The sequence below is a fragment of the Phasianus colchicus genome, chromosome 2, assembly GCF_987193195.1.
Source record: "Phasianus colchicus chromosome 2, bPhaCol1.hap1.1, whole genome shotgun sequence".
Taxonomy (NCBI): Eukaryota; Metazoa; Chordata; class Aves; order Galliformes; family Phasianidae; genus Phasianus; species Phasianus colchicus.
Window position 1 is genome coordinate 82,694,909 of NC_143437.1, and position 25,323 is coordinate 82,720,231.

Consider the following 25,323-nt stretch of genomic DNA (forward strand, 5'->3'; position numbering starts at 1 on the left):
ATTTATATGTAGTTACAGTTCATCAGTACTCATATTCTTTAATCATTAAAGTAGACAAATGGCAGCAATGAGTGGTTCACCACACATAGGTAAGGCAGTGTATTATTGAAGAAATACCATGCACACTCACATGTCAATGTAAGCTTAGAAGTAAAAATTAGTACCTTTTCTCCTTTAGGACCAGCCACACCAGGACTACCAGGGTCACCTTTTAGTCCCTGGTCAAAAAAGAAGAATGTATATTTGTCGGCATCCACAGAAAAGTGTTGGACAAATTGCTCTACTGCTGTGAATCAGTATATACATAAGCAGGTCTGAAAGTAATTCTTCCTATTTATTACCATGGAAAATACAACAGAAACAAAGAGCACAATAGCACTGTTTGATAGACAAAATTCTCAGTTACAAAACACTATTTTTCAACACAGTAATCATCATTACCTATGCATTTTTTTGCCAGCAATGAACAAGAGCCTGAATACTCATAAGCATCTGCAACTGTGGAGGTGATCTGCTGTCACTACTGCTGAAACATGCCACCCAGCACCTCACTGTGCTCACAGCCACTGTTTGGTCTCCATAAAAGTTCAGCAAGCATCGATGAATGTCAGCAGGTGCCATTTTTTCATTATGGAAGAATTCAATCACACCCTTGCTTCATATGTACTTCCATGTCAGAAGCCATTTTGCCAGACTGCCCCTCTGCTGCCACTTGTTGTATGGCAACAAAATGTAACGGAAGGTTCAGCCTCTACTGTCATACCACCAAATTCTGCCTCTGACATCATGGGCTGACATAATGAAGTAGGAGACACTACTTTTGGAGCAGTGCTCAACTAAATAGGCTTTAAAGTATTAGGAAATTAATAATAATATAATCTCAGAATTCTTCATTTTCATTTTCCCCCTCTACTCGTCTACTGTGAGGCCCCATCTGGAGTACTACATCCAGGCTTGGGGCCCCCAGTACAAGAAAGATTCAGAGCTCTTGGAGGACCACTAAGATGATCAGAGGGCCACGGAACTGGGCTTGTTTAGCTTAGAGAAGAGAAGGCTCTGGAGAGACCTCACTTTGGTTTTCCAGTACTTGAAGGGAGCATATTAACAGGAGGGGGTACATCTGTTTACGAAGGTGGATATTGATAGGACAAGGGGAAATGGTTTTAAACTGAGACAGGGGAGGTTTAGGTTAGATATTAGGAGGAAGTTTTTCACACATGGCGACACGCTGGAACAGGTTGCCCAAGGAGGTTGTGGATGCCACTTCCCTGGAGGCATTCAAGGCCAGGCTTGATGTGGTTCTGTGCAGCCTGGTCCAGTGGTTGGCAACCCTTCCTGCAGCAGGGGGGTTGAAACTAGGTGATCATTGTAGTCCTTTTCAACCCAGGCCATTCTATGACTACATGATTCATTCTATGATTACAAACAGCAAAATAGTCACTGAATATGACATACATCTTCAACTGAAAATTAAATACACAAAACCAAACTATCTACCTTGATTGTGCCCCTTTAGAGCAAGCAGCATGCAGAAATGCAAAGTTCTCAAGTATCAATTGGTAAATGTCTTGTGTGGTCAACAAATATAAGTAGGATGCCAACCTCATACCAGAAGTAAAGGTAGACAAAGCTCTATTGTTTCTATGTTGCAATGAGCAATGTTGAGCTGGTGAACTGCAACAGGGTATAACTCAGAGAAGCTGCCCCATTCTCCAACGCTATTTTTTTACCAGTTTGAAAAAGGAATTACCTAAATAATCAAGTCCTTCATTCCTCTCTCCCCAGTTTTGTTTTCAGATGGAAAAGCAGAAAACATTATCTACTCCTACGTATTACAAGTGCAGACAGCTATTTCACTAACACATCTCACCAGAAGCATACTAGAAAGAAATATTTTATCCCTCATAATCTGTACAGTCTTTTTGCTGCAAAGTATATGAAAGAGTGGGAGGTTTTGAAATATATTCAGCAAATTCAAGTCACTCTGAAGTAAGGAGTGACTTTGCTTCTGATGTTGGAAAAACCTATGAGGAGCTGCTTGAGGCAAGAGGTCTCTCCTGTGCATTCTTTCTGATCACTGTTTTAGAGACATGGCATAGAACACTGATGATGCAAGTCAGTGAGAGCTCTATGAGTTCAAAGATTTTACATAAAAACCAAATAACAATAAGGTAGGCAGTACAGGCACTACAGATCATAATTAGACACTTAATAAGTAGGCCAATATTGTTACTACCATGGAGATTAAACGGGTCTAGGATAGAAAAGATTCATCTACATCTGAATTAGGGTTTACTAACTTAACTTCTTCCCAGCCCCCTTTTTGCCCTTGCAAGCTCTGTTCCTTGCTTAGCAATAATTGGAAAGATAGAGACAACTGGCATGAAAATGATAAGCAACATCTGTGCCTTAGTGGGTACAGAAACATTAAATCAGTGAGTGTTCTAAATACTGCATATTTGTGCAACTTCACTTCCTGCTAAAATTGCATTAATTCACCATCTGGAAGGAACATCATTTAGAACTGTATGAGCATTTAAGTACCCACTTTGGATTAAATTTGTGGTTGTTGTAAATACCCCTGATTTAGCTTTGATTTGTTCTTTATTAAGCTTGCCAAATATGTAATAGTTAAACCAGAAGTAGTTTTGCTGTTTGAACTTAAAAATGTAACAGGCAGATGGATTCAAAAACCAAGCCAAAAAAATTTCTTGCTTGTTATGATTTGTATACTTATGGCATAGTCTTGATATTGTCTCCATTTACCACATTTTACTTTTCACCTCCTTATGAAAGATGGCATGAAATGCTCCATATGCTGAAAAAGCCACCAAAGGATTTTCAGGTATGCAAAACATGTGGATCTTGCTCAAAGTCAGTGTTAGTGAATCAGCACTGTAACAATAGATTTGACCCTAAGGAATAGTTCTGATGTTGTATATTTACAAAAAAAAAAAAAAAAAAAAAAAAAAAAAAAAAAATGGGGGAAGATAAAAATAAATGCATCTCACAGGAGATATAACTGTATGTGTCTCTATTGAAAAGACAACTGCAGACAAAAGATACTGAACTGAAGCCGTGGGATGTCAAACTATAAACATCATTTTTTTCTAATTGTTATGTTTATAGCTTTTAGCAGTGGATCTTGGTGAGGTATGCACTTCGACAGCTACTGCAGAGACGATGACCACAGAGGTCATCCTCACATAAAAAGAACAAGGGGAAACTACATATGTGACAGCAAGCTTTACAGTGGAGCACAGTTTTTCAGTACTCAGAAAGGTTTCTATGTAATGTACTTAATCTACAATATTTGAATTAGTTTTCCTTTGCAGTTTATATCTCCAAAAAAGATAAATAATATTGGAAAAAAAAATTTCTCCTGAAGTTATCCCATTAGAAGGGTGTCTTGTTCTTTAACACATTATATATCTTTTAAAGATATTATTATCTTAGTAAGTTCCAGACATCATGAACACTTGGAAAAACACATCTGGTACTATATCATGCCTGTTCTTCCCTATAGCCACCCTTTTAAAGCTGCTCCAAGGTTTAGTTGCTGTTGACTGTCTCTGAAATAGCATAAGAAATAAGAATTCCCATATCATGTAATATCTGTAGTCCATAATAGTACAGTACAATGCAGTATCCTGTCTCTGGCAGAGACCAGAACAGGATGCTTCAGTAAAATGGACACAGCTATTTAAACAGATATAATTGGGATGATTTTTATTAGGCTTTCAATTAGAAAAGCTCATTTTCTACAATATTTTAGGAGACAGAATTCAGACTTGAAAGCCACGTGCTAATTTCTATTGATCTAAGATTAACAGATCTGTCAAATTCAAGAACTGAATAAAAATTTCAATAGCTCACATAAGAAAGCATAAAGGAATTACTGAAGTCTATCCTCATCTAATTCTATCTTTCCCAGAACACTGCAACAATGAACATTTGCAAGTTCATGAACTTATTAAAACTCCTCATGAACAATCTACGCATTCTACCTTTTTATCTGCCGTAAGGACTACAGATTTGTATTTCTACAGGTCAAAATAAACATACATCAGGGTTCCCAAATGAATGCCAAAATGCACAGTAAGTGTTAGGACATGCATGCAGGAGTAACAAAACAGCAACATGAGAATAGAAGATGACATTAGATAGAACAAGACAGGGGAGTGAATGTAACAGAAATGCTGGCCAAAAGAGAAATTACTGGAACAAATATTTCACAAATATCAATAAGAATGTAAAGTCAGCAAAGTTGAGTACAACAAGGGAATGAGAAAACTAGAGTCTCTTTGTATAGAAAGTGAAGGTGGTGGTGTTTCTTCTGACAGAAGAAATTTAAAGGAGAAGTCATCATATTGATTGACACTACTTTTGACAAATCTGTAGTTAGATTTCTTTCTGATACTATCTTACTCAAGTCTTAACCAGCCTACTAAATCAAGGATTAAAGATTAAGGAAAAGAACACACACACACAAAAAAAACCAACAATTCTGCCCTAAAACTGTAAAAAGGATAATGGCTTTATGAATTCTTAAAATCGTGAAATGTTATTAATGGTGTCTCAGCATTACTGGCATAAGATGCAAGAGCTTTTCTATATAAATTTTCCTTTTAGACCAGTGACAATCTCATACAATACATGCTGTGCTCTGGAGTTCCATGGAGAAGAGAAAATAACTTAGTAATCTGACAAATGTTTTCCTTACCAAGTCTGAGAACATTTTATTTGTTCAAAAGAAGTGTCAGGTATAACCAGAGCCAGAACACTAAACAGTTTTTCAGTTCCTATGGTTTTAGTCATTTGGATAAGATCAGAACAGTCAAAGAATTTGAGAGAAAAAGGAAATGAATATTTTCCTCTATGCCAAGTGGCCTTGACTGCAATTCTTTTGTGACAACATGATGATGCACAAACCAATACTCCTAACATGACTAGCAAAAAGGACAAAAGACAAAGAAAATGGAGGATTCTTAGCTTGCTGCTTATGTTTGGGATTCACATCTTATATGCCTGCACTGTCTGAGAAACCATATGATAAAGGAATTCTATCCAGCAGTAGTACTATTTAGCCTGCCCATCAAACAAAGGAACAACTTAAAACACATACTCTTCTGAATGCTACAGAGAGAAACATGGCTCTTGGTACTTGCACAGGATAAGGAAAATGTCACATAATTTAAAAGAGCCTGCTTCTGTAAATTAGTTTTTGTGCAGACTTATTTGTTGCTGTTAACCTTGACACTGTGATGTTCATCTGGGTTTGAAGGCCACATTGAGGGTTTATAAGAGTTTAATGAGCAGGCATCTCTGCAGCTAAGGCCAAGCAGCTGGAAATTGCTGTACTAAAAACTCTGCAGTCCAAATAGGGGACTGGAATTGCAGGCCATGACAGTCTGAGGTGTACTTTCAGCAACAGACTGAAAATGAGCTACTCTAGGAGCAAACCCAGAAACCTGAAGAAAGCCAGGGTAAGTAAAGGAAGTTTACTGGGGGACTGTCACAGTGAAACCAAAGTTTCTAAGGTTTATGCTGCTGGAAGCAGACAACTGGACTGAAGAGCATCCACAAGGACTGGAGAACCAGAGGGGCCAAGGGAGTGATGAGCCCTGATGAGTTCTGCTTAACAGTTCATTGACAATACACTACTAGGATATAAAAACAGTTATCAGAAACAATGCAGACTTCACCAGCAGCATGAAATGACAAGGGCCTGCAGCCTTTTCTCAGCTGCCATTATTTAGTTATCCACAGCTGGGAAATATCTGAGAAATCCATTAAGCTTTCACCCTGAGACAAAAGTTTACAATAATAACAGACATGAATTTGATCAGAGAAGTCTGAAAAATAATGTCAGGATAACTGAATTGTTAACTTTGTATGAACTTATCAATAAGAAAACTCTCTTTTGTTCAGAAATGTTAGAAGAATTGTTAATGCTACACTAAGTGTTCTCTCCAAGTAAAACATGCTTTTGGTTCCCTAATGCTTTACTTGATGAATTCTGACTTGCTCTTATCAGGCTCACTAAGGGCCTGAGAAAACTGTATCATACATTGAAAATGTTCTCTGAGTTCTCCACAGCTAATGCTTCTACATCATGACTTAAAAGAGATGAAACAGGTAAAATGCATTTGCATCTGGCAATTGGTGCTCTTGTCTGAGAGCAACCAAGCTACTGCTATAGCAGCCACATCCAGCCTACTGGCGATGTACTCATTTGTCCAGGAAGCATTGCACTGTATGCATGAAGCAATGAAAAATTATTCAATATTGCCATCTTTTGAGGAGAATAAATCTTTCACTCTACAAGAGAACTATTTGGGAAGTATTTTCCAGTTTTATTTTTATTGCTGGATGAAGAAAATATTTTCAGACTTTCTTGCATATAGTCCCTGGCTTGCATGAAATTCATTTAATCTCACATCAGGCTAAAATCTCCTAGCACACCACATAATATATAGAGTGCTGAAAATACAGTAATCAATCCAACACACTAACAAAGAGCGTCAAACCAAATTATTATGGATCAAATCAGAAACTTTTATGGAGAAATAAAACTTGGAAATACTCCAATTAGTAAAACACCAGAACCACATTTTCGCCACAAAAATTTTAATTCAAGCAACAGCTTCAGAGTCAGCTGTACAACATCAAGCTGTGTACACTGGGATAACTTTTTTAATCTAGGAGGCATTTTCAGAGCTTCAAATAATAGAATACACCTTTTTTCATTTTATACCTCAAGTACTGTTAAATGTTGCCATTGGTCTTTTCCAGCTAATGTCATTCAAAAACTTTAGATGGCTACACTATTCAAATGTTTAGATCCCAAATCTACTCTTTCTTCATACTTTTGCTCCGAACAGAATCAACAGATAAGAGATTTAAGTAAATAACACTAAAATTTTCAGACTTTCAAGTAGTAGGATTCTTCTCTTACCATTTCCTTATTTCCTTACAATGCTAAGACAGTTCAAGATTAGGGAGTAAGAGAAAACCCATGAGAGTGTGAAGGTAAATGACTGTTACTACCACATCAAGAGAATAGGTTCGTTTGAAAGTGTTCATATTTCTGTTCTCATTTACACAAAAGCAAATAAAATGACCCAATATGTGCACATTTCACCTTCTTTACACTGAAAACTTGTGATTTTCTTATTGCTCACTTAAATTCATAGGTCTGTCCTTTGACGTTTATGCATGTAAAGGAAAATAGTATTTTATGTGGAAATGTTTTTATACAGTAACTTAGAGTACCACCTTTCTCAGTAGAAGAAAAATACTTAATGAACTATCTTGTTAAATTATGTAGAGATTATACACTAGATTTTCATTTATTTCTTTTTTTCTTAAACAAATTATATTAGAGTCAGTCTTCCCCCAGCTATACATGGCACATGCAGAGAGATTTGATAAAACTTCCTGGTCTTACTTACTGTTGCTAAAGTACTTCATTTATGTTAGCAAAACATCAAGTATCCCATGGTATTCATTTTTGCCTGCACCACTGATCAAGAAAATTACATGACTCCTAAAGGAGTCTAGAAGTTTCAATGACTAAGACTTACTTTCAATTCACATTCAAAAGAGTGTGAATATCACACTTATCTTACACCATGGTAGTAGCACAGATATTCATATTAAAAATTTGTCCTTACTCCATATGTGATATAAGTAATTGTATTTAATAGGATTTCTCTCAGACAGTATGTCCATGAACATCCACTTGTTACTGCAATAAAAATGATGGCATTATTAATGTCAAGTGGCTATAAATGTCAAGGAATATAACTTAAGAGACACTACTCAAGAAAACTGACTGTTCATATTATACAGGCAAATGACTGCTTACTGATGTAATGTGAATACATACCACAGGAGGACTATATTAGTAATGTGCAAGTTATTTATAGCTGCTTCTTGAGAAGCTAAAAACAATGGCAACCACATTACTAGTATTTACAGTGAGTATTTGTGTTGTCAGATGAATTTTTAAAGTCTCAGATGGGGATATAGCACGATAGATGTTGGGTCATATTTGTGGAGTGATAATCTAGGAGGTGTGCAGAGCAAGCTAATATGTTCACAGTTCCTGCATCCAAACCTGTTTCTGAATGAGATTCCGACTGACCCAGTTAGCACAATCTGCAAGGGATGAGAGACTTCATCATTCTGGATAACCCATCAACACTGTACAAAGCTAATCTCCAAATCAGTTTTGACTTCCCCTATTATTCGACTTCATTCTAGCCAGAACCATTAATGCAGTTAAGAAAAACAAAAGCAGTAACAACAGGAGAGGAAAAAAAAGAAAAAGGAATTTGTTTTTGATGCCTCTGCTTCCTGATTTTGATTAAAATAAATTCAGATTTATTTTTACCGAAACATTCAGTGATCATTTTCCTGTTCTTCATCTGTGAGTGCAGAAACTGTCTTTCCCCCAGGCAGAGACAACAGCTGCCAACAGCCGACACCACTAGCTTTGAGTGCTTTCAGGCTTTCTTTCTACACCACTGCAGATTATGCCCATGTAAGCAGATTAACTTGATTATTTCGGAAATATCAGATGTTACATTTATGCACGTGAAATGAGTTCAAGAAATACTGATAGCAACCAAGAGTCAATGACACACAGTGCTTTGCATTTAAACTTAACGACTGGCATCTCCACGCTCTCTAATAGCTGAATCCAAAGCATGTTTTTTTACGTGTTGTTGAAAAGGAATCGTGTTATTCAAGCCATGAAGTGTTACAGTGCCTTGTGCAATTCCATTTCAAAAACATTTTAAAGCCAGATCCCATTATGATAATCCACCATTTTTTTTTGACACATTAAAACAGTTCACTAAATATTCTGATTTATAAAGGTTTAATATTTTACACTTTTAGTGCCACAATTTCAAATATGTTCTAGAGTTCACCAGATATGTGGTATACCTTACTCACCCTAAAAAATCTGTGGAACAAGATCCCATGTAGTAAAGGAGATCATGTAAGACCAACAGAGAAAAGTCTCCACAGCTATGGAAAGAAACACAGATGTGTTTTTCCATGCTGTCAGCAAATATGTATGCATGACAGAAATATATGGTTCACCTTCACAGACAAGCAGGCTACAAGAGAATACCTCTTTGAATAACTAAACAGAGTTTCAGCTCAGTACATAGTATATGTTTCCACGCAGAGAATATCTACCAGTAGCCAAAAATAGCCTGATTTAACAAGTATTAAATTATAATAACCTAAACTAGAAAAGAATATTTTTATTACTACAGTATACACAAAAATCACATGACAGTAGAAGTGTCAAAATCTTGTAGATGGTCTTAAAAACTGTATCTGTAGCTCAATGCAAATAAGCATATGCATTGCCTGTGCTCTTAGCAAGTCCAACAAGACTGCCGTAGCATTTAGTTGTCAAAAGCTGAACCATCCACTCTTCTGGCAATGCTGGAGGAAAAGGCTTGCTGAAATTTGTTTTCCAAATCCCCCATCTCATTTTTTGTCTAGAATTCCAGTGATAATGTGAACTATTCCTCAAACATTTAGATAGTCAGGCTTGGTCCCTCTGTGAGATACTTTCTGCCTTCAGCTGTGATGTTTTGCAATTGGAGAGCAACAATATGCTCTCCATCAAAGCTTAAACCCAAGCTGACCTCCAGCTAGGTCAAGGAGGAGACAGGAGGGGACAAGGGGGATTAAAAAAACTAATAGCTTTCTTTTTGATTTTAAATGTTTATGTCCAAATGATGCTGCTTTGCCACTTCCATATCGCATTGACCAACCTCTGAATTTCTGCCCTCTTGTCTTCCTTTAAAATATTAAATCAGGCAGGAGTGTTAACACTGATCAAGTTTATAGGGTTAGCTCAGGTTCAAACATGGATGTGAACCCTATGACCAGTACTATTTTTAACTTAGATTCATACTACAGCTCAAATATGGACCAGATCAATTAACTAATTAGGCAGTGAAATCTACCCGAGAAAATAAGTAAAAATTTAACTCAAATTCTCTATTACATGAGAACACATGGAACAATGAATGACCCATGGCTCTTATCCAAGAATGGTGAACAGCCTGTGCACATTCTTTTCAGAAATTAAGGCTCCAGGCCTAGCCAGAAACACCTCTTTTTTCATCTCTGCTGTGTTGCTTTATCATGGAGGGTACCATATCCTTATCTGCAGCTCTCTTCTTAATCCAAAATTAAGACCTAAAAACTCATACCTCATCCAAACACACTTCTTTTTCTTGGCCATCATATTAGCTTTACAAGCACATATTTTCTAAATCCATCAATCTAGCATAAATTCTGAAATTCATTGCTTGACTATTCCCCCAAAAGTCTACAACTTCAATGTTTTATTATCTTCAGTTTACCTCTCTTCCATGAATGCCTTCTGGTCCTGGTTCTCCTTTTTCTCCTTTTTCACCCTAGAAGAATGAACATGCAAGATAAATACTAAATGACGACTTTTTTAAACAGGAAAAATATTTTAAGACTCTTGTATGTTCTACATGCAGTGCTACAAGTACGGTGTTGACTGCACAAGGAGAATTATTTCTTAGATTCCAAAAGAAAGAACTATGAAAGCTAAATCATAGTGCCAATGAACATCCATAAGGATTTATAGAAAAACATTCTTGATTCTCATAGTGCTTTGAGAACAATGTGGTTAAATAGAAATGTAAGGTGGGGGATATTTAACCTATTTCATTTTATTACTTGCTTATTGAAAAGCAGTAACGTTTTAAACATCTGATAACAGAACTGTCATCAGTATTATCTTTAACTCATACTGATCCATGGTTCCTTGACTGTAGTTGAGAAGGACTGAAACAATTTTTGTTATTTTTCAGAAGGAGGAATGTAAGTGACATATATTTAATTTACTTATGAATAAAAAGGAAAAAAAAAAAAAAAAGCAGAAGGGAATCTTCAGAATGAATGATATAGTTTGGTTTTTGGACTTCTATATGAAACATAATATTATTTGTAAAGTAGAAGAAAGGATTCACTTCTGTACTGTCTCTCTATTCCACTAGAAGTTACCAAAATACATCTGTTTATGAAGCATAATTTAAGGGGAAGTGCCAGAACCAGCAAGTATAAACAGCTCTACAATTCCATCTGTGCCACTAGACTGAAATTTACCGAACTATAAAAATAACATCATTCTGATAAAAGCATGAGGACTGACTTATACTAGAGTCCAAGCTCTTCATTAATCAACCAAAGGAACAGCCCCACACTGTATTTCAGTGATCTCCAGTGGACTACATTTGTTTGAGCAGAACCTATTCATTATGTCAGCATAATCTTCATAATTCTGTTAGGTAAATGGTACTGAACTGAGATCAGTCAGCTAATTCCATTTGTGACACAACCCTGATTCAAAGCTATTTCTCCTGTGGCAATGACAAAGGGCATTTCATCTAATAATCTGTCTTACAAAACGAGTTTGTATGAGCTTTCTCAAACAACTAAAGCCTACTAACAAATTAGCAAACAAACTGTAAATTTAATAATCCCATGCAAAGGATGGCTTCGGTAGTTTGTTGTTTCAATTTTAATATATCTTGTCGATAAGAAACCAAATGCTATACATTAGCTTGAGTGACTCTGTTTTTACCTCAAGTATTGTTTCATTCCTTGTAAAAATTCCAAAATTTTAAACATGATAAACCTGATTGCAAGATGTTTAAATGATTTTAAAAAGTTGCAGGAATATAACAGTGGTTATTCTAGTATTTTTAATCCATCATGTTCTCTTTATTCTCTGGATTAAAACTTTGTTTGAGATAGTAATAAACTCTATGAGTTTAAAGAATAATGGTTAAAGTTCCAAAGTTCTTATTCTTTTAATTTTTTTTAATCCCCCAATTAAAACTTTTGGAAGAAAATGAAATAAAGTGACTGTATGGGAACTGCTGAGTCACAGCCTGAACCTCTGATTGACCACCTAAGGTGAGCAATGAGTCAGCCATGGGAACACAGGTGAAGGCAATTCACCTGTGCTGCATGAAGGAGTGGAGTCTGGCTCCACCTCTCCTAGACCCATTTAAGAGCTGACTACCAGTGGTGAAAGATCTCTTCTGGAGATTCACTCCACTGGAGTTTTCTGAGTGAGCCCTGGGTATGGGTAAGCATCTTATTTATTCTCTTTGTCTTGTTTTGCCTAACTCTCTTGTTTATTTCATTATTATAACATCTTAATATTCCTTGATTTTACACAATCTTCTTTGATTATACAACGACATTCTAGTTTTCATCACTATGACACACTGGACAATCAATACTTATTTCAATACCTTCTGGTTTCAGATCACATTGCTACAACTTTGCAGTATCTACAAAGGTACAGTTATATATTCACCTATATATTTAACTCCTAATAATAAAGCATTTCTAGGAGACTTAAAAATATTCCAATTTATGGAGCTGTCTTTTTCCTTCTATGGTTTATCTTCCTACATAATCTACAAGAAAATGGTACAACTATCCACAGTTCTGATTCAGAAGTAGTGATAGCAGCTTGTAAATTCTTTGATGTATATGTAGAAACCTTAGTTAGAAGTAGCTTGTGATAATTTGTTACACTGCATCTACATTTACATAAAAGCATGTATTTACAGAGCCTTAAACCAAAGAAGCTCGCCCCTTGCCCTTGGTTGTCATTTGCCTTGATGTTAGATTAGCAGCACATGTTGGAAATCCTGCCTTTCCATCTTCAACAGGCAAACAGTAACTCTAAAACATTGGCAAGTTGTTTTAGGCACATACAAGCATAGCTGGTGAAGGCAGGGAAGAAAGAAAATCTCCATTTGTTATGATTTATGAGATACTCAGATTTGAAATGTTTGTCAGAAAGACAAAATGATAAAAAGCACTCTTTTCTAATGAGCCCAGAACAGCGCAGAACCCCAACACCCTCAGGCTTCCTGCCATGTATGCCATTTTACACTGAAAATATTCTGATTATTTATTAGAGTAAATTATCTATACTTGCCAAGCCTATTGTGTGGAATGTTCATGTTCCTTGTGAAGCAAAAATTAAAATGTAACAGAGATCCAATTCTTACAATTTATTCTTCTGTGAACAGAGCCAAGTCACGCTCATTTCTGTGAACTACTCTGCATAATTAACAGCTTAAAATGTAGCAATTTGCAGAACTGCTGAAGCCACTCTGCACTGTAGATGAGGTTGTTAATAATCAATATTGTGGGTTATCTCATAGATTAACAAAAAAAAGAAAAATGTGTTAATGCCACTTCTAATGTTCCTGCCTGTATATACTGTATTCAGATGAGACAATAAAAGACTATTTGGGAGGTAACTGCAAAAGCAGGATGACAAAACTCTGGAAGTGCCATGTCTTGTTTATTAGCTTACTAAAACTAATCCAATATAACACTGAATTATTTGTGTTGCTTTGGGTGCATTCTGCTTTCAATTTCCCCAGTGGAACAAGCTGGTGGGGTTGCTGCAGTGTAAGTACTGGGAAGGATTCAGTCTCCAGCATGCTATGCTGGATACAGTGAACTCAGTGGTAACATTCTTTAATTAGATCTGGGGGTCTGCTTGTGGTTTCTGCAAGACTAAAGCATCAGCCTCAAGTCACTTGGCAACTTTAAGGGTGCCAATTTTCCTTGCATACTCTTTTCTTTCTTATTATAAAAGCAAAGTAATGTATTTGGAAATAAAAAACATCCATACCTAAAAAGGTAAAGTTTATTTTTGCAGCGCTGCTCTGTTAATAATATTAATCCTGAACTCCTGATATCCTTTGTTCCAAGCATTTTTCAAGTACCATTGTTCACAATAGCTGAAATATTCTCTAAAGTATGCAAGGCATACAGTATCACTAACTCAGTGCTGATACTTCATAATGTTTAACCTCTGAAACTCTGTGATTTTTACCCTACTCAGTCTTTAAGATAATTAAATTTTCATACATATACACCCATATGACTACTTCTCTTTTTACTGACAGATTTCTAAGAAAGCTGGGGTTACAAAGGGCTCCATCCCAGTAACATTCTTTCTGACTGACCTGTGAGCCTTTCTGTGAAAATAGGATACCATGCTACAAGGATGCAGCAGCACTATGCCATTTCAGAGAAGCGGTTATGAAGGCAAACTAATGATCCTGTCTAAGTTCAGTCTGGGAGGAACGATGCAAGTAAATGGAAGAGTCACAAAAGCAGCTTATTTCAAAACAGGCTTTAACCCACATTAAGCTGTTACCTAAGCAGGGTCAGAAAGAGACAGTGTAAAATCACAGCAGAAATACATGTGAAGATCAACAACTTTGACCTGGAAGGATGTCACTATGAACCTCATGTCTTCCCAAACCCACCTGGGATATACAAGCACAGCATAAAAGCAGGTAGTGACAAAGCTTCACAGGCACCAGCAATTTGAAGAGCTGCACAGATACACTTATCTAGAAACCATGACCAAAACACTCCTGATTCCAAACTGTGACATCACTGTCTAGTGCAAGAGCCACAAACAACAGGTGTCATGACTGGCCAAGTTGGATAATGTGTCAGGAGAAAGATGTTTCCTTCCTGCTTTGCTTAACGTACACTGGCTGACTGCTGCTTGGTATCATGCACTATATTTCTAGGCAAGCTCCCTGAGAAGCTATATAAAGACAAACTACTACGTCAATTGATGTAGGCATAGAATGAGCTGAAGACAAGCCAATCCATGGATCTAAACTACGCTGGTGAGCTCTTTTTCTTTCTGTCAACAGGCATGAGACAGTCATTTATTTTTATTTTTTATAGGAAAATCTTAAAGGGCATAATGATCTCCATCAATAAAAACTGCTATGAAAAGAAAATCAAATCCAACAAATGCTACAGTGTAGTGCTCTCCAGCTGGAGAAATCAGATGCATGAGTAACAAATAACTTGTATATCATTTGCTGCAGAAAAGGATATAGGGATTACTAGAGATCATACAGTGAGTGCGAGTCTGTAACACAAAGCTATTTTTAAAAGGCCAAGTTCCATGCAATTACTCTAGTTTACTTGTCACTGATGAGAACAGTGAAGGACAGTGTCCAGTTCAGGGCATAACAATTTGCACTGAACACTGCCAGTTTTCAGATACCTGCTCTTCTCCAGTCCAAAATGATAGAAAGTATGAAGAAAACAACCACATGAGAAAAGAATGAACAGAGGATGAGCTGATGACTCTGAAATATGGAAAAGCGTGCTGTACATGAGACAAGAAGTTTTTCATAGTAATTTAAGTTCTCATTTGTATTCAGAAAGTTTAAGGATTGAAAACCTAAAGTTTAAAAAGTAAAAAAAAAATGATGGTAACAACTTATTTATGAGGAGAACAGAACTGCCTTCACTGCAGATTTCATAGTGCTCTAGATAACCTTGATGATATCTACTGCATTTGCATATAGGAGTGAAGCAGGTACAACACTGTACACACTTCCAGCCTAACATTTTCTTTAGACTGCTCCTTGATTCTGGTACCTTGGAAAATATGATAAACAATGCGTTCAGAACTTACTCTTAGAATTACATACTTGCAAGTAATGTTTGCAGGAAGCACGTCTTAAGGAGTTCAAATGCTTTCATTTAATACATTCTATTTTTTATTTTTATGAGAGTACTGAAAGACAGGCAACTGATTCAAATGACAGCAATATACACAGTAGCAAAGTGACTTCATATGCTATGCCAGTGCACAGTGCCTAAATATCTCAGTTCATAGATGAAGAACAGCAAAATGAAAAATCAAACCAAAGGAAACATGAAAGGACGGATAGAAGTAAATAAAGAGTAAGAATAAGCAGCCTCTTTAGACTGAAGGAACACATTCACTTTTAGTCAAGTCACGTATTTTCATCACAGTGTTACATTCTTTGCAAAAGCTAAACTCTCAAATTACAACATTGACAAACACCAATTTCCAAAATAGTTTAACAGATCCATGGCATACCAAGTGGCAATAAACTGGCCTCAGCTGGCCTTACTGAAATCCCCACTGGAGTGACCTAAAGAACTGTGACATACTTGAGAACTAAGCCTTCAAAGAACTCCAATTCTATGTATTCACAGCTAGAAAATGCTACAGCATGTTGCAGGAGCAACACCTTACTGAAAACAACTGCTGAAGAATCTTTTGATCTCTTAATGTATTTCTCACAGATCTCTAAATCTAATCTCAGTCCTTACTGACAGCGTGACATTATCTCATTGAAGTCTAAAGGACTTCTAAGGTTCCTTGATGAAGGCCACAGCTATTAGTTGAGATTATTAACGAACACTGAAAGGTACTAAATAATATTGTAATGAGCAGAACAAGTAATCTATGTGCATGGCATAGTAGGTCATTTCATCTAAAAGACTTATCAGAGTGAGAGACAAAACCAAAATTTCAGCCTTTTGGGTAATGTCAGCCAGTACAAGAAGAAAAACTACAGAGATTTCAGATAAATCCTACTTGCTACAATTTATACAAGACTCATCACAATCTAACACGTCGCTTTGCTTTCAACAACAAATGCCCCAGACTATCTCTGGTCAGGTCAAGATGCTCACTCTACCTTTGCTTTTCGCAATATTGAATTTTGACTTGTGGCTTGAAAACTTTGTTCTGTATGCTATCATTGCTCATCCTTCCATCACCATTTCACTTTTTTTTTTTTTTTCCTATAAGCCTTTCAATGTTAATAAGAAAAAAAAAAAAAAAAACCACTGCAAACTATATCCTTTTTGGTATTGTTTGTTCACATATTCTCAGAATGGAAAGAAAAAATTTAATCCCAAGGTTAAAAGTTTTATTCACAAAAATCAGGCAAGGTGAAACATTATATTTTATATTATTTACTTTTTTTTTTTTTTTTAAATCAATCAAGTTTGCTCTGTAGGAACTCATCTTCTATCTTAAGTTCTATGCTTTAAATATATCTTTGTGCTGTCCCTAGCAGAATGGGATCATAATACTTCTCCTGGATTTTCACAAGTATTTGCACTTTTACAAAATCCTGATGTTTTAGTACTCTAAAGCAGAACTAATGGTTGAATTTTGCTCCAAGGTGCCAAATATACTATTTTTAAAATTTTATTATCTTGTGTGTCTATCAGTAGATTAAAAACTGAAAAGAAAAAGCTGTCTGATTTAATTAGCACTCTATTTTTCCTTCCTTAAGTAAATACTACAAATGGCTTTGACTTTCAGCTGCAGTTGTTTAAAGCTCTGTCTGCCTTTCAGTGGGGAGGTTTCTGTTTATACAGGCTTAGTGTTAGTGTTGAATGAAGATTTTTCCGTAGGAGGAATAAACCAGCTTCTTTTCAGGGACTGTCTCCTAAGGAACCTAAAGCCAATCTGTTCTTGTTAGCAGCTGACAAATAGTATTGCTCTCACAGAACATAGTATTTTTTAGACACCCATACTTTCATGATTTTGGCAGGCTACTGCTATTGTTATTTAGATTCTGAGAGATGTTGTGCAGATGGTTACAGTAACGTCAAGTGTTTGCTCAAGTTGATGGACTGCTATGTCTGTTCTGGAAAGGCTGCATTTCTATTTCTACCACATGACAACAAAAATAATGTCATTTTCTGTAGCTAAGATTATTTCTGAGTTGCGTTCATCAGACCCGTAGAGACAGCGGTAACATTTAACTCCATTTTCTCAGGCTACATTAAGTTTATTACGATCACAGAAATACAAACTTCAGACCAGGAGCTCCTTGAAATTTCAATAAAGTTCTCATGCACTGTAGTAAAATCTAAGTGTGTGATATTTTCAGTCTTCTGATAGATACGTATCTGAGAAGGAAGCTTTATCTGTGCTCAAAACACACATACCTTGCTCATACATTACTAAGGGCAACTCAAAACACAGCTAGAAAAATGGATGTCTTTTGAAAAACACATAGTAATTACAGCTTTCATGTAAGAACTTTCCTCCCTTGTTGGAAGGATCAAAATCCACAGCTATCACATCCCTGGAAACACTTGATTAAAACCATCCCATTAGCATATTGTGCATGAAAACAAGCGTCATCTTTCTATTTTAGCTAAGTTACAGTGAACTGTCTAGACCAAATGTGCCACTGGAAGCTCTGTAGCCCATTGCAGGAGAGCAGGCATATTTAGAAAGAGCATCCTGGGAAATTTGATCTGCATCTTCCAGATGGCTATTGACAACAGAAGCAAGTTTAGGTTAACAGTGGTATTCTATAGGTACTCACACATGGATGCATATCAAACTGTTTCTGCATGTGTATACTGGCCATGTCATATCAGGAAGATCAACATCATTCCTTCCCTCGCCCCCAGAGACATCTAAGACAACTGAGTCACCATTTACTGCCACAGAGTCTCTAAACTTTTGTGGTAAATTAACTGCTCTTCTAAACTAGCTTCTTCAGTTTCTTAAATAAAACATAGACAGTCAATGACTGCAGTGTACAAAATAGAGGCATAAAGCTGCTGATAGAGTTAACTACATAGACATATATGCATACTTCAGTGCTATTTCCCATTTTTCTGCTTTTGGACAAGTCTCTGATAACATTCTTACTATATCCACATTAGCAAACAGCACTGCATGACAGAAAAGGATCTATGGAGCAAATGATGCAGAGAACTAGATTTTCATACCATGCATATTTTGAAGGAACTATTCCAAATCTACTTCAGGGTCACTTCAGTCTGTTTTCCTCAACCCAACAGCCATTATCAATTGCAGCTCCATAGGTTGCAATGGATCTTTCAGTTTAGCTTCGCTCAATCATGTTGTTCTTCTTCAGCCCTTAAAAACATCCATAGTTCTCTAGTACCTCCTGGTTATTCAAATACATTTTTTTTCTTCTGAAGGAATTGTTGCTGAAGAAAAGCTAGAAATCAGTCTGAAGACACAAAATCTGATGAAATACAAACAAGTACACAGAAACTGTTTTCCAGTCAAGAGTTCCTTGATTTATTTGCCTTCCTAGGTGTCACACAGTGTTGTAGTAGCACTGCACAGGGACACTGAAGGTAGGAAAAAGCAGCTGGAAAGGAGGAGACAAAGGAAAAAGTCTGTTCTTCTCATTGACACTATTACCACAACAAACATGAACTACTGATAAAGGGAGAAGAAATAAGTACTTTGGAGATTACTGAACATGCATGTTGCTGATTTCAACAGTCACAGACATATCTGTCCTTGCAGGTTGTGAAAAGATTCCCTTACTTGCACGAAATTTTATTTTTGTTATATTCATGAACAACAGTCCTCTTCAACAGTGATCAGCCATTTTCTCTTTTTTCCTTTCACCACTCTCTCTTATTGAAGTCTGATTCGTATCCTAACTGTAAAGAACAATCTAAAAAGATATTCATTCAAAACTATAGGCTTGATTTAAACCTACAAAGGTCACTGATTTAACTACAAGTATTTCATCTGCAAATTTTCTTTCAACATTCATGTTTACTGTAGAAATATCACATCAGAGAATTGTTTAGAAAGCTGTTTCAAATGAAGCTAAACTTAATAATTACAAGGCTACACATGCATATGTGTGATTGTGATTCATCATAGAATGATTTGGGTTGGAAGAGACCTTTAAGATCATCTAGTCCCAACCCCCTGCTATAGGCAGGAACACCTCCCACTAGACCAGCTTGCTCAAAGCCACATCCAGCCTGGCCTTGAATGCTTCTAGGGAGGGGGCATCCACAACCTAGCTGGGCAACATGTTGCATTGTCTTATCACTCTCACAGTAAATAATTTCTTCCTAATAGCTAGTCTAAATCTGCCCTTTTCCAGTTTAAAACCATTTCCCCTTGTCCTATTGCTACCTATCCTTATAAGAAGTCCCTCCCCAGCTTTCCTATAGGCTCCCTTCAGGTACTGAAAGGCCACTGTAAGGTCTCCTTGATGCCTTCTCTTCCACAGGCTGAAGATCCCCAGCTCTCTCAGCCTGACCTCATAGGGGAGCTGCTCTAGCACCTACTCCATGTCCTTGTAATGGAGGCTACAGAACTTGGACTTGTTGAACTTCATGAGGTTGGCATGGGCTGATCCCTCAAATCTGTCCAGGTCCCTCTGAATAGCATTCCCTTCCCCCTAGTGTGTCAGCTTGGTCTTGTATGCAAACTTGCTGAGGATACACTCCAACCCACTGTCTTCACTGCCTGCAAAGATGTTAAATAGCACCAGTCCCAACACTGAGCCCTGATCCACTTGGAAATTAAGCCATCGATCGCAACTCTGAGTGTGATCATTCAGCCATTTCCTTATCCAGCAAGAGATACACCCATCAAAACCACTTTTCTCCAATTTGGCTATCAGGATGTCATGCAGGACAGTGTCAAATAATGTTTATAGACATCATGTTTTCTAATATTGCATCAGTACTGTGCTTTATTAGACTATCCTACTGCCTCTTCTCATTAGATACCTGTAAGTACTCTACAATAGTGCATATATCACCATCTTGCTGATAGGGGTAGCTGCAGAACACTGATAGCCTTCTCCTGTAGAGCCCTGCCAGCTCATTTGCATAGCCCATCCTTACTCAGAAATTCCCAAGAACCGCTTCCAGTTTGAAAGGACTTCCAGTTTAAAAAAAAAAAAATCCTTTTCTCCAAATATGCAAAGGTATTAGTGAAGTGTACACAGCTTTTAGAAAAGAGAAACAAGGAAAACAAATGAATAAATTTGTGTGTCTGTGGGTGTTTTTACAACATGAAATCTAAGTTATGAACCAGAAAAAAATGGAAGGGGGAAGGCTCAGGTAACCAAGAGCCAATACAGTATTAAAAAAAAGGAAGTAGACTAAACAAATGCAGAAGCAGAGAGATGAAAAGAAGTTTGAACAAAACGTCCGGATGGCGAACAACAGTCAAACATATTTCTTTCAGACTGCCTTGGGGGAACACCCACATTTATGGGCCCTTTCTAATTCTCTCTTGAACCCAACTCAGGCCACATCTTACTTGCAAAAAAACTATATCTATACACTCCGGCATTTCTTATATTTCAACTCAATATTATTTCTTTTTAAATTGAGATTGTTAATAAATACTCAATAAATACTAAGCAAAAATCATTCTGTCACTGAAGAGATGTATGGAATCAGAAAAGAGGATATTTTAATTCACCATAATAAGCTTTATCACTTGAACTATAAGGCTAACTAGCTGTAGTAGAGAATGACTCCTGTTTGTGGTGAACCAAAGGCACAGGCTGAGCATGAGTCACATTCCACTCATTACAGAACACAGACAATTTACTAGCCAAGCTGATAAAAAAGCAGTGAAACCACAAATTCTATACTCTACTTTTGACTCCAAAATGGAGTAAGATTTACTTCTTACAGCCCAAATACAGGCTTGTACCTTCTGGAAGGCAGGGGCACTCAAATGGAAGAGGTAGCTGTTCCTATATTAAAGCAGTCTCATTTCAATACTGATGTAACTCCTGAGTTATTCCTCCTAAAATATTTTCAACCTCCTCCATCTTTCTCAGAAACGTACTTACATATACCATCCATTCTTACTGTTTTCCCTAAGTATTCCCCTCAAAGTCCATGCCCACCTCTACCCTCTCTTCCGTAAACAAGTGCCCTGACCTTAACATTCACCTCACTGGTAGTACTGAGTTATTAAATGGAAACTAGGACCTCAGCATATCTATGCAGACAGAAGGTGATACTGTGCTCTCTACCACTATGGGTGGGTATTTCTTGGCTCCTCCAGAACACATTCCTAGATGCCAAATGTGGAACACTTCTTATAGATAAAATTGTTTCACTACTTCAATATTAATTGCCCTTTATCAAAAATTATGTTGAAAAGGTTTACAGTCTTAGTAATTTTCAAACTATTGCATGTTTCTGAGCATCAATAGCTGTAATGGTATCCAGACTTCCATCCCTGGATATCTTCACAGAGACAATCAGAGCAGCACAGAAATAACTGTTAACAGAAACAGTGCACCCAAGTTGCCTGGCACTCTGCTTTTGCTATTTATGTCTTTACCTCTCAACATTACAGAATCTATGGTGCTTCTGAGCTACCTTGAGCTACCCCAGCTACCTTGTTCAGAGCAGGCCTGGCTGTTTATGCAGAGCACTGCATGCTGCAAAGACACTATGAATCTTTTTCAAGATAAATGTTTTAATTTTACAAATTATGAAATCATGACTATGACTGATAAGAAGATGTTTTCATTTCCACTACACTTCTACTTGCATATCACAGACTTTTACATACGGAAGGATATATTTGAGCTCAGAGGTTGGTTGTGTTTCAGACGGTAAAAATTTTTTAACTAATAGCGTACAAACGAATTTGTTCTCAAGTCCCCCTTCTATCAAGTGTAAATATGATGTGAAACCAACATCTCTCTTTTACTGCAGCATACCAGAACAGTAAAACAGAAAAAGTTGAGAAGAGGAAATAACAGTAGGCTGAAGATTATTAGTGTCTGTACAGATATGCAACTGTCTAAACGTATACATAAAGATCTCAGCTACTTATGAGAGTTATCTAAAATCAAAATTTCATTTTTAGTACACAAGTTCATATAAGTTCAATGTCTCAAAACCTTGCAACACTATTAAAAACCATGCAGATGCAACTATTAGGAAGACCAAATATGGATCAGTTGTCACAGCAGGCAATGCTAAGTAAATTGTTAATTGGGAAGGGACTGCTCAGGGATGCATAATAGATGCTTATTGATTTCTGATTGATAAAGAAAAGGAGAAAAGGAATCTTCCAATAGAAGTAGTAGGGGACACTGAATTAACTTAACAGGATGCAGTTTCCAAATAAACAAAAGGAAGTGATTCTTCAAACACAAAGATAAACAGCATAAGTCCTCACCACAGGATATTGCAGATGCTTAAAGTTTACATGAATTTGAGGGGAAACTGCATACACTAATGGAAGATAACTCCATTGAAGGCTACTAAATCCACTGGAACCACATCTGGCTGAGATTGCAGTCAGAAATAACTGGAGGCTGGAAGAGCGTACTGGGAGAGGCACTGCACTCACTTTATTTTGTCCTTATGCTTTTCCCTAGGCACCCCTTCTGGCTACTATTAGCAGCAGGATGCTGAGCTAGATGAGTCTTTAATCTGACCAAATGGGTATTTGTAAGTAAATTAAACAGTGATAGCTTGGGACCTGGAACTTGGTCATCTGTACCAATAAACTGATAGACCCCAGCTGTGAATGTCTCTTGCAGACATTTCAATCAGGCTAATTAACACTTCCCTGTGCAATTCCCAGGCACAGTTAAAGAGTTATGATAAGTTATGGACTATTCCCAACAAGCAGTACTGATAAAGCCTGTTTCAAAGAGAAAGAGTATTAAACAGTAAGAAGAGAAACGTCAAGCCAAATGCCCCAGAACTACAGGACATGCTCTGGTAACACTGAGCTTAGTAGGATGAAAGTCAGTAGGACTGCTTTTAATACAGGTAGGAACTCGTAGAGTTAAAAAATACACTTTTCTTCTTCCCCTAAAATATATGTGCACAGGCACATATATTTTATATATGTACACAATATATGTGTACAGGTGGTTGTATATAATATGCTTTGTGATAAAAGTGAATGTCAAATAAAAACACTTTCATGCCCATTGAGATGATTGTCCTGCAGAAAACATCTAATTTCATTTGACTTAATGAAAAAAATATTCTGAAGTGCCATTCAAGATGTCATAGCAAAAAAGTACAACCCAAAAAAAGAAAAATATTCTCCCCCCAAAGTTTAAAAGATGTGAATTGTAAGCTAGATAGTTACAAGATCAGAGGGAGAGAATTCTAATACTTCCCTCTACAGCATTAAGAGATGAGTATGAAAAAACTCAGGTTATGTTTACACATAGCTGGTAAAGCATTCAACCTTGATTGCAATAAATATAACTTAAAGGATTTAAATCAATATAGTTAAAAATAAATGAATTCAAACAAAGCAACAGTTTTTATGGATATCAAAGGCAAGGAGCCATATTTTCAGCAAATTGGGATTGACTGCATCACCATCCAAATAAAATGAGGGAACTGGAATCAGATTGTAATGCAAAATGCATTTCCATTCCTCAAAAAATCATACTGAATAACAGATTTCTATATCCAGCAGCCACACTTATATCCAGATTTGCAGCTTATTGAATTTGGTATATTCTATACTAAGTAGTATACATAGAAATGCTGAACTATTTGAAACAGAATCTACTACAGCTGATAAATAGCAGCATTGTAAGTATATACAGGAGAGTTAATAACTGTTTCTCTAGATTGTCATTTTTTATTTTACTGTTTTTAATTATAGACTTTCCAGGTCCATTGTTTCTCTCCCATGACCAATAACTTCTATTTTTCAAGTAGGCTGCAAGCTTCCTCAGTACCTTAGCTGTCTCACATGTACTGGTTTCATCACTGAGATTTATGGTACTAACGTGAAAATATCAGCAAGCAAAAATAAACGTTTACTAACATCAACTAGCACCCAGAAAGCTGACTCCTGCATTTTCTTATGTTTATTTAAAAAAATGCTTACTGAAGTCCAGGGAGAAAAAAGAAAGACTATAGTATACATGGAGACATACTGGAAGTGTACAGCCATGTATTTTCTGAATGAATGTAAGATAAAGGAGTATTTTATTAGGTGTGATAGAACGAAGTAGAAAATGTTAACCTCCAGGAAATCTTCCTGACACTAAGGTCCGTTCGGAATTTTCTTCTAAAGGAAATAGAGGAAGTTCTATTTCCTGGAATAATTCAAATTGAGCTTCACAAAATAGTAAATATATACAAAGAACATCCTGCGTTTAGAATAAAATGAAGCAGATGACAATTTTTTCTACACTCAGGCTGGACAAGCCCCAGATCATCTCCCTCTTCTTGCATATGTACACAGGCAAAAGCAGAATCAAAGCATACAAAAGTAAAGACTGAAGGATGAAACTTTGGAAATAACGTACGACTCTGATTATGGCTATACTCCCAAAGGTTTCTTTGGTCAAATATATGTACATTTTCTATTTATTTTACTAAGCTGAAATGAAGCACTTAAACATCTTGCCTCAGTAAATTAAGAATTTGGCAATTACGGTGTAGAAAGTGACTGCTGGAGACACAAGTGATACCTAGGTGAAACAAAATATTTATAATTAGGTACTGAGATTGCATTAATTCTCTTTCATGTTTCACCTAAAACTGTCTTTGTTTTAATTTATTGGACTTTGGTTTTTCTCCACTTAGAGTAAGCAGAGAATCATTAAATGATGCATCAAATTTTGTGACATAGCT

General features: G+C 36.6%; 1 protein-coding gene across 9 annotated transcripts in view; it reads right to left on the reverse strand.

Annotated features, from left to right (window-relative positions):
• Positions 1-25,323, reverse strand: part of COL19A1 (collagen type XIX alpha 1 chain) — a 212,231-nt gene that overhangs the window by 86,570 nt on the left and 100,338 nt on the right. For all 9 annotated transcript variants that reach the window (XM_090136199.1, XM_090136198.1, XM_031610879.2 and 6 more), the window contains 2 exons: positions 10,401-10,454; positions 165-218 (listed from right to left, as the gene is read on the reverse strand). In XM_090136199.1, the coding sequence (XP_089992325.1) occupies positions 165-218; positions 10,401-10,454 (108 nt within the window). The remainder of the gene's footprint in view (positions 1-164; positions 219-10,400; positions 10,455-25,323) is intronic.